Raw genomic sequence first — 13,937 nt, 5'->3', positions numbered from 1 at the left:
GTAACAATATAACAGTAACTGATTTGGGCAAGGGAGACAGCAATAAGAGTCATTTGGAAATGTAATAAACCAACCTGGTCTCAGAGGACTTCGCACCATTCTGTACATAAATCCGAGATAAATCTGAGATTTCGCATTTTATGTACTAATTTGTGGATGTCCATCAATGATATGTTACAAATTACAATTCGTTTTATATGTTAGGAATTTGCAAAACGTACATTATCTTACGAATTTGTGAAACCTACAATCGATTACGAATTTGCAAAACGTATGATATTTTAAAAAATTTGCATGGTTTAGACTTTCCCGTCTACTCACTGTGGTTGTTCAAGCGTCACATCCGCTTTTATCTTACTCATGCGTCAGTGAATGCGGCGCTAAAGAAACGGAGGCGAGTAGCAGTGTTTCGCTTCACTTGATAACATATTAGTAAACTATAATAAACCAGTTAATTATATATCGTTTAAGTTTCTATCGACAAGAAATGAGCGACAACGAAAAGGATTTTGGCGAGCGGGTGCGTATAATCAACCACGAACTACCGAAGATCTATTCTTGCCCTAAAATGAGCAGACAACGACGCCATTTTGCCCTAGCCTAGCTAGGCGGCTAACGATAGTTAGCACAACCATGATGTAGTTAATAGCATTGATTTGCATCGACTGTATGGATTTTGTACCGTTTATATTTTCTAATTTAATGTCCAGTTACTCATTTATGTTAACATTGGTGTCTTTTTATTCAGTGTATCTTGCAACTTAACGCTAGCATATGTTAGTCCAATCAGTCCAAGTGGTTTGCAGCTGTTTTAACGTTAGCTAATTCACCTCAAGTAACGTTACATTTTGAATTAACGAGTCTACTGAAACTGCTGGCGAGAAACAGTTACCAATGTACATTTACTCATCGTTGCAGGTGAATGCAATATATAACTAACTATAGATTAGTAGCTAACTAGCGAAGTGGTTTACGGCTAGAATGTTAAACTTCGTCATCACTTACTGCTGCAGTCACTTAGCTAATTACAGATTGCACGCCAGATAATGTGACATAACGAAAAATGGTGGATAAATGAAGATGGTTCACTCGTGCCGTTTACCATAAGGGGGGGAAAAAAAGTCAGTGCCGGTCGACTTAACTGGGTGTTTCACATAGACACCAATAGACGGGTGGTTGTTTTGCGACAAAACTGACGCGTGCGCAACTATGGGGCGAAATAGAAGGGGTTGGCTTAATTTTAAGGCTGGTTTACAGTTGGTCTATCGTCATGCATGTAGACAAGTTGTTGCAGTGACATAATGAAAATCCGATTGTTGTCTGACATCAATTTTGTTGTTATGAAAAAGTAGAAATGCAAACATGGCAGGCTTCATGACAACAAACACAAAAATGACAGGCTGCCTTGTGGTCCAAAATAGCATAACTGCCGTATTTTAACACCAATAAACCCATCTGTTTAAAAATGTAATACAGTATATTTCAATCTGGCAAACCAGGCAGCTAAAATTAACTTTATAAACAATGTTTTTGTTCGTTTCTAGCTGGCTAGCCAGTTCAAATAACGACCATATCATAGCTGACAATGTCTTAAATAAAGCTCATTTATATTCATTACTTAGGGTGTACACCCATAAAATGATCTTATTCAATGTTTATAAAAAAGAGATGTATTCAATAGAGAATTGATTCAATAGTTCAAACTGTTTCTACCATATCATTCACAAGTTAGACTATTTACTCAGAGAAATTAGAATGATTAGAGTGAATAGAATGTCATTATGGCCATGGTCAAAAAGTGGTCGCTGCTCAATAGAACGCTGTCACTGCGCTGTAGGCAGAATGGCACTATCTTTAAACGTCGATTGGGTCTATATATATATTGTAGAGAACAATCTGATTAGTTGAATGTGATTCATAATGACAGGAAACTACATTTAGACATTACTTTAGTAGCACTCTCTTGAATTTCTCTATTTCACTTCATTCTAGAGCAGTGAGTGAACACCCTACATTATTACAAGAAAATAAACAAGATAATTATTTACAAATTAATTGCGAGAGAATTACAGAAAATAGCTTACGGTTGTGAGTGTGACGAAATAAAAGCAGGTCATTCTACTGGAGAGTTTAAGAATTTGTGCTCTGTCGGGTAACCATGACAACGGCAGCCACGGGGTCAAAGTTCAAATTTATTAATCTGTCTTTTTTTATATATATATATTTTTATATATGAGAGAGATTTTTTCCACAGAAGTAGTGCACTAGGCCTTTACTAGTACTGTATTGGCGGACCGCTGTAGCAAGGGCAAATTGTATATATTTTTTTGAAATATACAATATCTTCGCGCTGCTATGTCTACGGGGTATAAATTAAGTGTTTTGACTAGCGACACTCTTCGTATTCAAATTGTCTAAAGACATGTTGATAGACAAAGTATAAACCAGCCTATAGATTGTTGACAACATCTGAACTATATTTCGTCTCCACTGTTTATTGAAAACATAAATATATTTGCACAATGAGCACTTGTCTCTCATGCATCGTTACAGTTGTTGGTTAGCTAGGGAATTTTAGCCATATTAGCGTAGGCGTGACATGAGTTAAAACAAGACATGGTAGCAATGACAACCTACAATTCCCCACATGGCAGCATCTTTTTATTGTTGCTAGCAATCTGACCAATGGCCATCCAGAATCTCAACAACACGGACTTCTGCCCTGTTGAAGTGTGTGCATACAAACTGCCACCATAGATTTTTCAACTGACCTGTTCTTGGCAATACTTTTTCCACCAACTCGAGAACGAAAAAAGTATCTTAGAAATGTCAGTTGCAGATGGTTCTACAAAAACACACATTCAGAAAAATCTAAATCCATGTTTTGTATGGAGTGGGATATGCTTCTAGCATGTGTGTAGTTCTTTGTTTTGGTCGCACAATATAATGCGCTGTCATCTACTTCTACACATGGCCGCGTTGCATAGAAACTACTAGTTTCTGAAAAGATGCTGGGAAATCCTAGATATGTGGCAGCTAAGCTGGCGAGGAACCATCTTGCGCGGTACAGAACATGGATTTACTATCTTTAGTTTTCGCTGGTTTTTGTAGAGCCGCCGGCAATTTGAAACAGATTTTTTAAAGGTACTTTCTTTGTTCTCGATTCAGTGAAAAAGTATCACCAAGAACAGGTTCGTTGAAAAACCTATGGCGGCGGTTTGTATGGGGCATTTCTCTATTGACCAGTAATGGACATCAACAATCTTTGGTTATATCACATTATCCGGCATAAACTCTAGCTATTTATTAGTCAGTTACAATGTATCAAGCTCTTCCACATGGCACCACCCATGTGAGAGTACTGTCTTCTAAAGTTGTTAGTCCTATATTTAGTTGCACTGTAATGGTCCTGCAAAAGCCATTTTTGTTTTAAATCACACATAAACAAATGTTATACTGAGTGGAGCATTGAAGGGAGTAGCTAATTTACTTTAAACCCTTACTCAGATTTATTATAGCAGTTCTTCAATCTTGGTCCAAGGGCTTGATAAACCAGATGTGCTAGTACTGGCTGGAACAAAAGCCTGCACTCCTTGTGTGACCCTCGGACTAGGATTAAAGAACACCATAATTTGATAACTTTTCAAGTCTTCATTCATCATATTCTGATGTTGTGCATTTCAGAGAAATCAATATACATATTTCCTTAACATTGCTTTGATTTAATGCTTTTCAGGTGAGACAACTTATTTAGTCTGATTTGAGTGTTACGAGCCTGGTTTTTGCACATTTTGACCTCTGTAGCTCTTATAAAAATTTTAAAAAACCAACCCTTTTTATCATCCTTGTCTGTTTTTCGTTAAGGTTGAGTTGGGAAGAAGCAAAATGGCGGAAGAAGTTTCAGATATGAAGTTTGAAGTTGTTAAAGGGCATATTTGATGAAGCTGATGGTGTTGATGCATGCTAATGTAAAATGAAGCTGGCAGAAGCGAGCGGCCACGCTGTCCACTGGTAGAGTGATGTAATGGCAGAAATCAAATGGGAGGAAGGAAGTGGGGGAAGAGGAGAGAAAAATGAAGTCAGAAATGGTGTGAAACGGAAGAAAGAAGAAAAGAGATGGTTGTTTTGAAGTTATGAAGTTAAAGAAGTGATGAAGTTATGAGAAGTGTTCGGGGGTATGGTTAATTCCCTATAGCCTGCTATGTTATTACTACAATCCTATTTCTCCCTCTCTCCTTCTGTTTTCTAAAGCAGTGTTTTCCAAGCCATCCCTCAAGGACCCCCAGTCATTACACCTGTTTGTTCTCTTCCACCACTGGTACACCTGATTCAACAAAATCTCAAGCTCTTTCTCAAATTGAATCAGGTGTACTAAAACGGAAATGTGCAACAGTTGGGGTCTCCCTGAGGGATGGCGTGAGAAACACTTCTTAAGCATGCATGCCAACTGTTCCTCCATCTCAGACACATTACCTAGTCCTCAAAACGCAAGGTTAAACTCTGCTACGCTGTCTAGAGTGTAAGAGAACAATCCGCTCATCATAGAACTGTGTTAAGATTAAACTAGATTAACACCTACTTTAAGCCTATATGATTTCCTCTGGTCGCCTGTAACAGGCAGATCTAGTTACAACAAATACCTGTTGTTAATGAAATGTTAAAAAAAAAAAAGAAATCTTACACTACTGGAGCTGAAATATATGAGGGGCCTGTAGCAGGTTTGAGCGAGGTTCCTTCTGTACCTCCTCTCTCTCTATCCTGACCGTTTCTGTGTTCTGATTCTGAACTGTGTTTATGTGTATCTGGCCTGTTCAGGACTCGCGGTCCGCTTCCAGGAGTGTGAGCCCAAGGGCTTCTGGGAAGTCTGCCAGCCGCTCCCCGGCCCATTCCCCAGCCCGCTCCAAAGATGGCTCCAGACACTCCAGGTCTAAGTCTCATTCCCGATCTCGCTCCAAGTCCAGGTAAGAACCCCAGCTCCAAGGAGGCTTTGGGTTTTGTGGTGACACTTTTAGGAGGTGCTGGGTAACATGTGTGTATTTTTGTTCAGGTCCACATAGAGCTTGTGTTGTTTTTGTGTTATGGCATTATTCATGTTTTTGTTTCTAAACTCTTTAAATCAGGGACCATCAACTAGATTCTGCCGTGGGCTTTTCTTTTTTGAGCGGATGGTCAGGGGGCCGGAACATAATTACAAATCATTTGTAGACTGCAAATTGACCGTAAGAAGTCCAAACAGAGATTATATATTTCTATACGATCACGTATACATCTCTATTATGCGTGGGAATACTTTGGAACAGATTTCCAAAATTAAAATCACTTGGCGCTGGTGTTTTTACAGTCTTATGTTGAATTTTTTTAAATAATAACAAACACTTTTATTTTTACTTGGGGTGGCCAAATAAAATCAGCCAGCAGTTAGAAACCCTGCTTTAAATGTTCTTAACATGTCCTTTATTTTATTTTCCCCAGGTCTCGTTCCCACAGAAGCTCCCGCAGGCATTATTCCCGCTCTCGCTCCCGTTCCCACCGCCGCCGTTCCCGTAGCCGATCCCGAAGCGGGGAATATCGCCGCCGTCGGAGCCACAGCCACTCACCCATGTCCAACCGCCGCAGGCACATTGGCAACCGGGTACACACACACACACACCCCTCTGGAGACGAGACTCTCTTAGGCAAACCCCACACACAACCTCTATCCTTCTCACAATCCTTCTCTATAGGCCAACCCGGACCCGAACTGCTGCCTGGGTGTGTTTGGTCTGAGCCTGTACACCACAGAGAGAGATCTGAGAGACGTGTTCTCCAAGTACGGCCCCCTGGCTGACGTCAGCATCGTCTACGACCAGCAGTCACGACGCTCCCGCGGCTTCGCCTTCGTCTACTTCGAAGTCCGAGAGGACGCCAATGAGGTAGGAAGGCATGGAGGGAGGAAGGGGATATTGCAGGGGAAGAACAGAGAAGAATCGGAACTTGAGTGAGCATGGTGTTGAAGGGGAGTACTCTTCTCTAAACATCTTTGTTCCACTCCTCCACCCTCCCTCTCTGTTTCAGGCTAAGGACAGAGCTAATGGAATGGAGTTGGATGGACGGAGGATCAGGGTCGATTTCTCCATCACCAAACGACCACACACTCCTACCCCTGGGATATATATGGGACGGCCCACATAGTGAGTGACCGTCTTTCTTAGACTCACGCATCTGGGATGGCCCACGTGATGCACACACATGTTGTACATTCAGTGAATCCTCTAACCGTGTGTGTTTTCCAGTGGTGGCAGCGGCAGCAGCAGCAGCGGTGGAGGAGGAGGAGGAGGAAGTGGCGGCCCCAGCTCAAGCTCATCTCGCCGTAGCTCGAAGGATTACGACCGCGGCGGTGAACGTGGTTACGACAAAGGCTATGACCGCAGCTACGATCGCTATGACGACCGAGAGTGCTACAGGTCCTACAGGTGAGACACCTGGCCTGGATTTTATAGTTAGTGGTTGCTAAGCAGGACTGGGGCAGTTGGTTGGTGGATGCTTATTGTGTGTTGTCTCTCCAGGCGCAGGTCTCCGTCCCCGTACTACAGTCGAGGGGCCTACCGATCTCGCTCACGCTCGCGATCTTACTCCCCACGTAAGTCAACCAGACTTTGCACCGCTTAACATGGTTAACTTGACGGCTAGTGGCGCAGCGGTTGGGGCCTCAATGTCTAAATGTCTCCCTCCTGTCTCCACAGGCCACTACTGAGCAGAGGGAGAAGAGGAGCAAGATGATACTTTGTGGGGTTAGGGCCAGGGGTGGGGTGGGGTGCATATCTGGGGAAGTTAGGGAAATGGTAAAGGATGTAATTGTGAACTTGATAAACAGTCATATTTTTTGTTTATTTTTGTTACATTTATTCAGTAGGTGGATTTCTGTACATGAGCTTATTTCTGTCAGTCTTGCCCGTTGTGTTTAGAGAAGCTGTCGATTTGTTAATCAAGGGTTCTCCCCAGGATTTTTTAAAATGGTGGTGCTGCTGAGTACAGCGAACACCTGTAATTCCCATTTCCTGCAATCTAGAGCACATTTTGGTTGGGTTGTTTTCTACATAGTGGTGCAGCCAGTCCTCAAGGTGGCGCAGCACCCCTCTTACATTCTTTGGGGAGAACCCTGTTTAATCCATCTGATCTGTATTTTGTATCACCAGGCTCCTTTTTAATGGGTAGATGTGTTGAAGTTCAGTGACATTTAGTGCACGATAGGCTCTAGGGGAGAGGGCTCAAGGTAAATGCAGCTCTAGGATCTGATTACCTTACCCCCAATCCTAACCTTAACCTTTAGGTTGATGAAAAAATATCTTACCCTTTATCAGTGGTTAGGGGGTAACTTCTTCCTGCTGTATGTTCGGGAGAAGAGCCAAGAGCTAGAAGCTCTACCCTAGTTCAGTGCTGTGTGTATGGGTGTACCATGATTTTAAGTCTGCAGGATTCCAAGCAATAATAAAACTGCATCTTTTCAAGTTTTGTCTGTCAATACTTACTTCATGTATCCTGTACTTGGTGTGTGGCAAACTGGTGAACATTATGTGAAGAAAATGTAAGGCTATAGGAATTGGTAAACAGAGAAGGGTCTTGTTACAAACATAAACAATTAAAAAGCTAAGATAAATATAATACCATCATCCTAAACATTTATGGTCCCCAGGACCCCAGCAAAGGAAAAAGGGAGGTATTGAGATCCTTGATCTTATTTTTCTTATGACCATGTTTGCATTGCATCCCATTATTATATAAGTGGTATGACATAGGCAGGTAACCCCAACAACAACTGCTCCCCGGGAGCTGATGACGTGAAGGCAGCCACCAGCACCTCTGATTCAGAGAGGTCGGGTTAAATGCTGAAGGTGTTTCGATTGAATGCATTCAGTTGTGAAACTGACTAGTTATCCCCTTCCTCGAAGAAGCGCTGCCTTTGTTCTAATGTAATTGGTTGGATGAAAGTTTGCTCAATAGGCGCTTACAGTGACTGGGTCCAGGATGTCTACAAGATGTCTAAGCTACTTAAACAGCAATAGTGGAGTTTAAGATCTAATCGCTGTACAGATGTAGGTTCTTAATTTGATCACCCTTTTGCAGGAAATTTTAAACTTGGTGTATTTGAAGTTTAAAAAGGCTTCTGAAGTTTGTAATTTCCACTTTGAAATGTCAGACTTGATTTTCCCTCATGAAAAATGTATCAACCCCTACAAAAATGTCTTAATTATAATTCACATTTCCTGTTATTGCAGGATTACTTTCCTGCTGTAGCAAACTGTCAAATTTAAATCCTTAATCTGTACTGACAGGGCCATTTAGTGTATACGACTTGAGTGCCAATTCCGTCAAGAACCGTGCTGCCCCTAGCTGCAAAATGTGTACACCCAGAATCAGGTTGCCACGCAGCGGGTTACTGGTTTGAATCACGTTGGCGATTTCTTCCTAACAATCAGTGGGCAAAGCTTAGTGATTGGTGTATAGATGAGTGAAATCAAGAAACCTCTCTGTGGAAGTAGGATGGTGAATGGAGGACATAGACCTTTCCATGTGGTAGGTCCCTGGTTCAAATCCTGGTGGGGAGGGTGTTCTAAGGCCTGGATTAAATTCATAGTGCAGCACACTGGACAGCCAACAATGCAGCTTTTACAGGCATTTTCCCCAATGTTTGCATATATTGAATTCAGGAAACACTGCACATGTCGGCTCAATCATAAAATACCTCCAAGTCAACTTTGACTAGCTGCTCTACAGCGCTCATTTGGATTGAATCGCTGCCTAAAAGAACTGGATTCAATCCAATGCCCGTTAAAGAGCAGCGCATTACGCATCGAACACATCGACTGTCATTGCGTTTTGATACACCAGAAGTACATTAATTTCCAATGGAACGCTGCGTTTGTGTTGCAGAAGGCAGTTGCAGTGCGTTCTGTGTGGTGCATAAGTTTAATTTTTCGAACGTATGCATCAAATTGTATGCGTAGACTTGACAGAAAATATCCAAATGTGATTGTTGAATTTTTGTTGCACACATATCCAGTAAAAAAATGTCGGATAACATAAAAACAGTTTAACTGTAGAATTTCTTTACATGTTTTATTCATTTATTTGCCAAGTATATTATTTATTCGATGACATCCACAAATGAATTGTGAGACTATAATATAATTTCCCTCAAATGCAGTTTTGGAGCGAAATGCAATAATAAATAGTCTAGAGAGCAGAGTAGGCTCTTTCAACAATGAGACCAACGTTGAGGAAGGTGGTCTTGATCGCGCTGTTGGGCCGGGACCAGCCCCGCCGAAAGCGCAGGTCTGTGTGGGTCCAGAGATGGTTCAAGTCCAGAAAACAGCCATGGGAGTTCCACCGTCTCATTCAAGAGCTTCGACTGTTTGGAGAGGAATTCTGAAGTTACTTTCGTCTGGACCGGAGACAGTTTGATCACCTGCTCCAGATGGTTGGAGCCAGGCAGTGTTGCCAACTCCTCAGTAAGGAAAGTAGCTATTGATGTAATTTAGTGACTTTTAGGACAGCCATCACCTAATTTGCATAATTGACCATGTGCATGTATTTGTGATGGAAGCTGTAGGAGAGGAATAACGTTGTGGGAGAGACAAAAAGTGAGTAAAAAACACCCTAAATATGTTTATGTTTGATGAGTATTACAATATAATTAGTAGAGCATAATAAACAGTAATGAGGTAGCTATATGAGTAGACAGAATACATGGGTGGAATTCAAGTTAGACACAGTATTGATCATTATTTTTAATTATATTTCAGATTCTTGGCGACGGGACTCCTACAGGAACATGGGATTCAGCTTCCGAGTTGAACGGTCCACGGTGGCAGGCATTGTCCCCTCTGTGGCACAAGCCATTTGGGACTGTCTGGTTGGTGAATACATGCCTGTCCCCAAGGAAGACTGGAGGGCCATTGCTGCCGAGTTCCTGGAGAGGTGGAGTTTCCCCAATTGTCTTGGCTCCATTGACGGGAAACATGTAGGAATCCAGGCTCCACGGTGCTCGAGTTTGCAATTCTACAGCTACAAGGGTTCATATTCAGTTGTACTCTTGGCTGTAGTAGATGCCATCTACTGTTTCCGTGTTGTCGATGTTGGTGCTTACGGCAAGGGAAGTGATGGCGGGACCCTCCGGGACTCTGCCTTCGGCCAGGCACTTCAGGATGGCACCCTGGAGATTCCACCACCTGCATTACTCCCTGGGGCTGAAGACCTGGGACCTGTTCCCCACATCTTCGTCGGCGACGAGGCCTTCCCTTTGAGACCCAACCTCATGAGGCCCTACGCTGGACCCCAGCTGCCATTGCCAAAGCCTGTAAGGATCTTTAACAAACGAATGTCCAGGGCAAGGTTAGTTATTGAATGCGCCCTTTGGGATTCTGGAAGCCTGGAGGAGAATGTATCGGAGAGTGCTTGGTCTCAGCCCCTCAAATTTCGATGCCTGCGTGAAGGCCACATGTGTTCTCTATAACTACCTGCGGAGGTCATTCCAGGGACCGCTCCAGATGGAGATGGGCACGCCAAATGGTCACATACCTGATGTCACCAGGGCAGGTGCCAACAACGCCCCCAGACAGGCACTCCAGGTGAGGGAGAAGCTGACCACCTACTTCTCATCGCCAGCAGGTGAAGTCCCATGGCAGTATGCCGTGGAGTGAAACTGCTCTTTTAAGAGCCCCCTAACACAAAGGTTATTTTAAGAACCATCCACCGTTGTCCATAAAATTGCATTTTTGACTTTATGCATCATTGTCTCTCTTCATTTGGAGTTATATTTAAGTGAACTTTGGGAGTAAAGACCACACCTTAAAACAACCCCTTCCCTCTCCCATTAACGTCAGTGTTATACACACCTGGCATGGTACATCAGGTGAGCGGGAGCACTAATTAAGGTTATACGACATACAGTTAGTATGATAAGAAAGGGAAAGGGTAACCTAGGGTCCATACAAATAGTACAGTTTACCACCATGTTCACTGGCCTGACAAAATACAGGTGGAAAAAAACGAATTAGGTTTTTACTTTTATCTTGTCTTAGATCTGCAAAGGTGTAGGGAAGAAATAAGCAGATTAAGTGTAAATGAAAAATTAATAAACAAATGAAACAACTGACTATGAAAACGTTATAATTTAATAAGTATTCAAGTACAGGAAAGAACATGACAGGTATGTGTGTTGTAAAAATTTTAAAAACATAAAACTGTTGAAAGAGGTGTGTGTATGTGCGTGTAAAAAAATAAATAAATAATGTGTAGCCTGTAATCTGTAAGAGAACAAGAGCATGTATTTTTGGCACAACTGCAGACAGATTCAGGCACTACTCAAAGCCTAGACGTAGTAGGGGAACTTCAGACATGGCCATAAAGAGAAAGAGGGCAGGGCACTGGAGATCTGAGGTACAGAGGAGTGGAGGAAAGGTGTGTGTCCGTCTCTGAAAAAAAGAAAATAATATGTAGCCATAACACAGCTAAACAAATGGCCCATGGACGTCATGGACCAGTCGATGGAACATAACTTCACAAAAAGTTTCAACACCCTGGTTTTCAAGTGGTTTTAAATGAAATAAATATATTCACCTTTAGTCTTGTTAGAGACCAACAAGAGCATCTGAATTCTCCGGTGTATGAGTTTCAATTCTGTCAATTCAGAAATCTATGTAACACTAATAATGAATGCTATCCTAAGATTTTATAAATAAATTACTTCATGAATTGGCAATTTAAACGGAACTGACGTGTGTGAAAAGAAAGATACAATGAGGGAGGTCAAAACAGAAACCAGACAACTCCTCTTCCTGTCCTTCCTTTGAGCTGCTCGGCTAAATTGACTCCATCTCTGGAAGGGAAGAGAAAAACAACACATACAAGCTTAACATAATATAACACCATAAAAGGTGAGATTTATGTTAACTAAATACTGCTTGTATAGTGTAGTTAGTGGCATAAATATTGGAATAGTGTGGTAAAGTTGGTAATACTTGCTGTTTACTCATGGAATTTGTATTTCAGATCAAACGATGAATATGACAGGCAAATATTTAGACAGCAAACTGTTTTAGGATATTTTCTAACCCTGATACAACAGCTATACATTTGCCTCATATTAATACTTTAATCTGAAGTACCAATTAGCCTACATGAGTATACTGTAAAAATGACCTACTTTACTTCACTGTCGCAACACTTATGACACTACCTGTGATGTGGAGAAGAGCTAAAAACGTACCCTTGAACTTGTCATTGAAAAGCAGCTGATACATTTTAACCTTGACTGCTGCTTTTCTTTGCTGAGGCAGCCTCTTCAGTGTTGGCACCAGGCTCATGGCAAAGAGGGTCTCTTCATCCTTTTTCCTGTGAACATCAGGTTGGGCTGCATCCCTCTCGAGGGCTTGGAGGAGCCTCTGCTGAAATGAGTTGAGTGGATCTGGGGGCTGGTACCTCAGATGATGCCTGGTGTGACGTTGTTCCTCATTGTTTCTCTCCTCGGCCACATCCTGTTCAACGAGGTCCTCTGTGGTCACTTCTGTGAGGTTCATAATAATCTCAGGCGGTCCTAGATCCAGAGGTGATTCCTCCATTTCATCATCTTCCATGGCTGCACCGATGCTGGTCATACTTGTGGATGATGTAGACGTTGTAGAGGGTCTCGCTGCACCGGTGGAGGCGGTGGTCGCACTTGTCGATGACGTTGAGGGTCTTGATGCACCGGTGGCAACAACACTTGTGGATGACGTAGTAGAGGGTCTGGCTGTAAAATTGCCACTCGTTGCCATAGGCACAATAAATGGATCCAGAAAAGACTGTAGCAGAAGCACCAAGGCTGCTGGCTTGAAGCTGCTGACCCAGACCTCTTCTTCTCTTTCTCTGCCCTTCTCTCTCTCTGATACCTGTCCCTGAGTCCACTCCACATCCTCCTACAGTCTTCTTCTACATAGACATGAACATGATAAGCCAAACCATTACCTAGCATAACTATAGTTATTAGATGGCTATCATGGACATGTCACCTGCTGTACACACAGACAGACACACACATCTGACCAAATTATCAGGGGTACAGTAGTAACTACCATTTCTATTACTATTTATCTGACATACACACTCACACTCTTTCAAACATTATTATTTGGGAAAGTTATCAGGGGTAGTAACTAGCATAATTTATATGACTATTTCTTTCACACACACCTCATTGGCTAGGTTAGCTAGCTAGCTATCTAGCCACATCTAGCACAAGCTCACTACAAAACTGACCTGGCAATCCTACTATTGTGGACACTTGTCTCCAAGCAGCATTTTTTGTGTTTATGTCCCTGTAGCTGTCAGCAGTCGTTTCAAAAAGACACGGTTTTGAGGATACTGTGAAAATGATTCTCTCCTCTATGTGTGCAACCGCATGCTACCATCTGCAAAAGATACCTGCATCAGTATAGTTGCCTAGCTGCGCAAAATGTTATGCAGCAATGATACAGTCGGTGTGTTCGAAGCGTTAGAACAGACTTTTAGGTAGTTTACGCTTGACCCGACATAGGCAGTGTTTACCCTGAACACAATCTCCACAAACGTCAGGGACAATGCCTGTAAAAAGTGCATTGTTGGTTGTCCTGTGTGCTGCTCTTCTGTGTAACACACCTTGAATACTTGCCTATCTGTTTTCTAGCACAATTATCAGTGGGGTGGAGCTTATGCCTCGATCACACCGACAGCATTTTGGTACAACAGAAGTACATTAATTTCCAATGGAACGCTGCGTTTCCCTTGCAGCATTGCCTTGCAGTGCGTTCTGTGTGGGGCATACGTTGCATTTATCGAACGTTGGCATCAAACTGTATGCGCGACTGCTTGACAGAAATGGTAGCAGAAGGTGAATGTTGAACTTTTGTTGCACACATATCCAGATCATGCTGCGGACAAAT

At 42.4% G+C, this 13,937-nt stretch overlaps 2 protein-coding genes across 4 annotated transcripts; one reads left to right on the top strand and one right to left on the bottom strand.

Moving 5' to 3' along the window:
• The first annotated feature begins 341 nt into the window (after positions 1-341).
• Positions 342-7,487, top strand: LOC129859710 (transformer-2 protein homolog beta-like). Of its 3 annotated transcripts, none has more exons than XM_055929802.1 (8): positions 342-520; positions 4,816-4,961; positions 5,473-5,632; positions 5,724-5,912; positions 6,055-6,170; positions 6,273-6,452; positions 6,546-6,619; positions 6,723-7,487. In XM_055929802.1, exons 1-8 carry the CDS (start codon positions 488-490, stop codon positions 6,731-6,733), a joined length of 909 nt encoding a protein of 302 aa, XP_055785777.1. In that variant the 5' UTR covers positions 342-487; the 3' UTR covers positions 6,734-7,487. The 3 variants fall into 3 exon arrangements, with proteins under 3 accessions (XP_055785777.1, XP_055785778.1, XP_055785779.1); XM_055929803.1 differs by having other exon boundaries at positions 3,865-4,961; XM_055929804.1 differs by having other exon boundaries at positions 342-918; positions 3,865-4,961.
• A 2,552-nt stretch (positions 7,488-10,039) lies between these two features.
• Positions 10,040-13,767, bottom strand: LOC129859711 (uncharacterized). Its single transcript, XM_055929805.1, has 3 exons — positions 13,276-13,767; positions 12,248-12,948; positions 10,040-11,857 (listed from the first exon to the last, which is right to left on the bottom strand). Exons 2-3 carry the CDS (start codon positions 12,792-12,794, stop codon positions 11,841-11,843), a joined length of 564 nt encoding a protein of 187 aa, XP_055785780.1. The 5' UTR covers positions 12,795-12,948; positions 13,276-13,767; the 3' UTR covers positions 10,040-11,840.
• Positions 13,768-13,937: the final 170 nt, after the last annotated feature.

This window comes from Salvelinus fontinalis, chromosome 7 (assembly GCF_029448725.1).
Source record: "Salvelinus fontinalis isolate EN_2023a chromosome 7, ASM2944872v1, whole genome shotgun sequence".
NCBI classification, from domain to species: Eukaryota; Metazoa; Chordata; class Actinopteri; order Salmoniformes; family Salmonidae; genus Salvelinus; species Salvelinus fontinalis.
This window is presented reverse-complemented; position numbering and strand designations above follow the sequence as displayed.

Excerpts from the sequence above, each read along its gene's own strand:
- LOC129859711 (XM_055929805.1), bottom strand. The coding sequence starts at position 12,794 with ATGGCAACGAGTGGCAATTTTACAGCCAGACCCTCTACTACGTCATCC.
- LOC129859710 (XM_055929802.1), top strand. The coding sequence starts at position 488 with ATGAGCGACAACGAAAAGGATTTTGGCGAGCGG. Across the intron at positions 521-4,815 it reads AAAAGGATTTTGGCGAGCGG|GACTCGCGGTCCGCTTCCAG; the intron begins GTGCGTATAATC and ends TGGCCTGTTCAG. Across the intron at positions 6,453-6,545 it reads GAGTGCTACAGGTCCTACAG|GCGCAGGTCTCCGTCCCCGT; the intron begins GTGAGACACCTG and ends TTGTCTCTCCAG.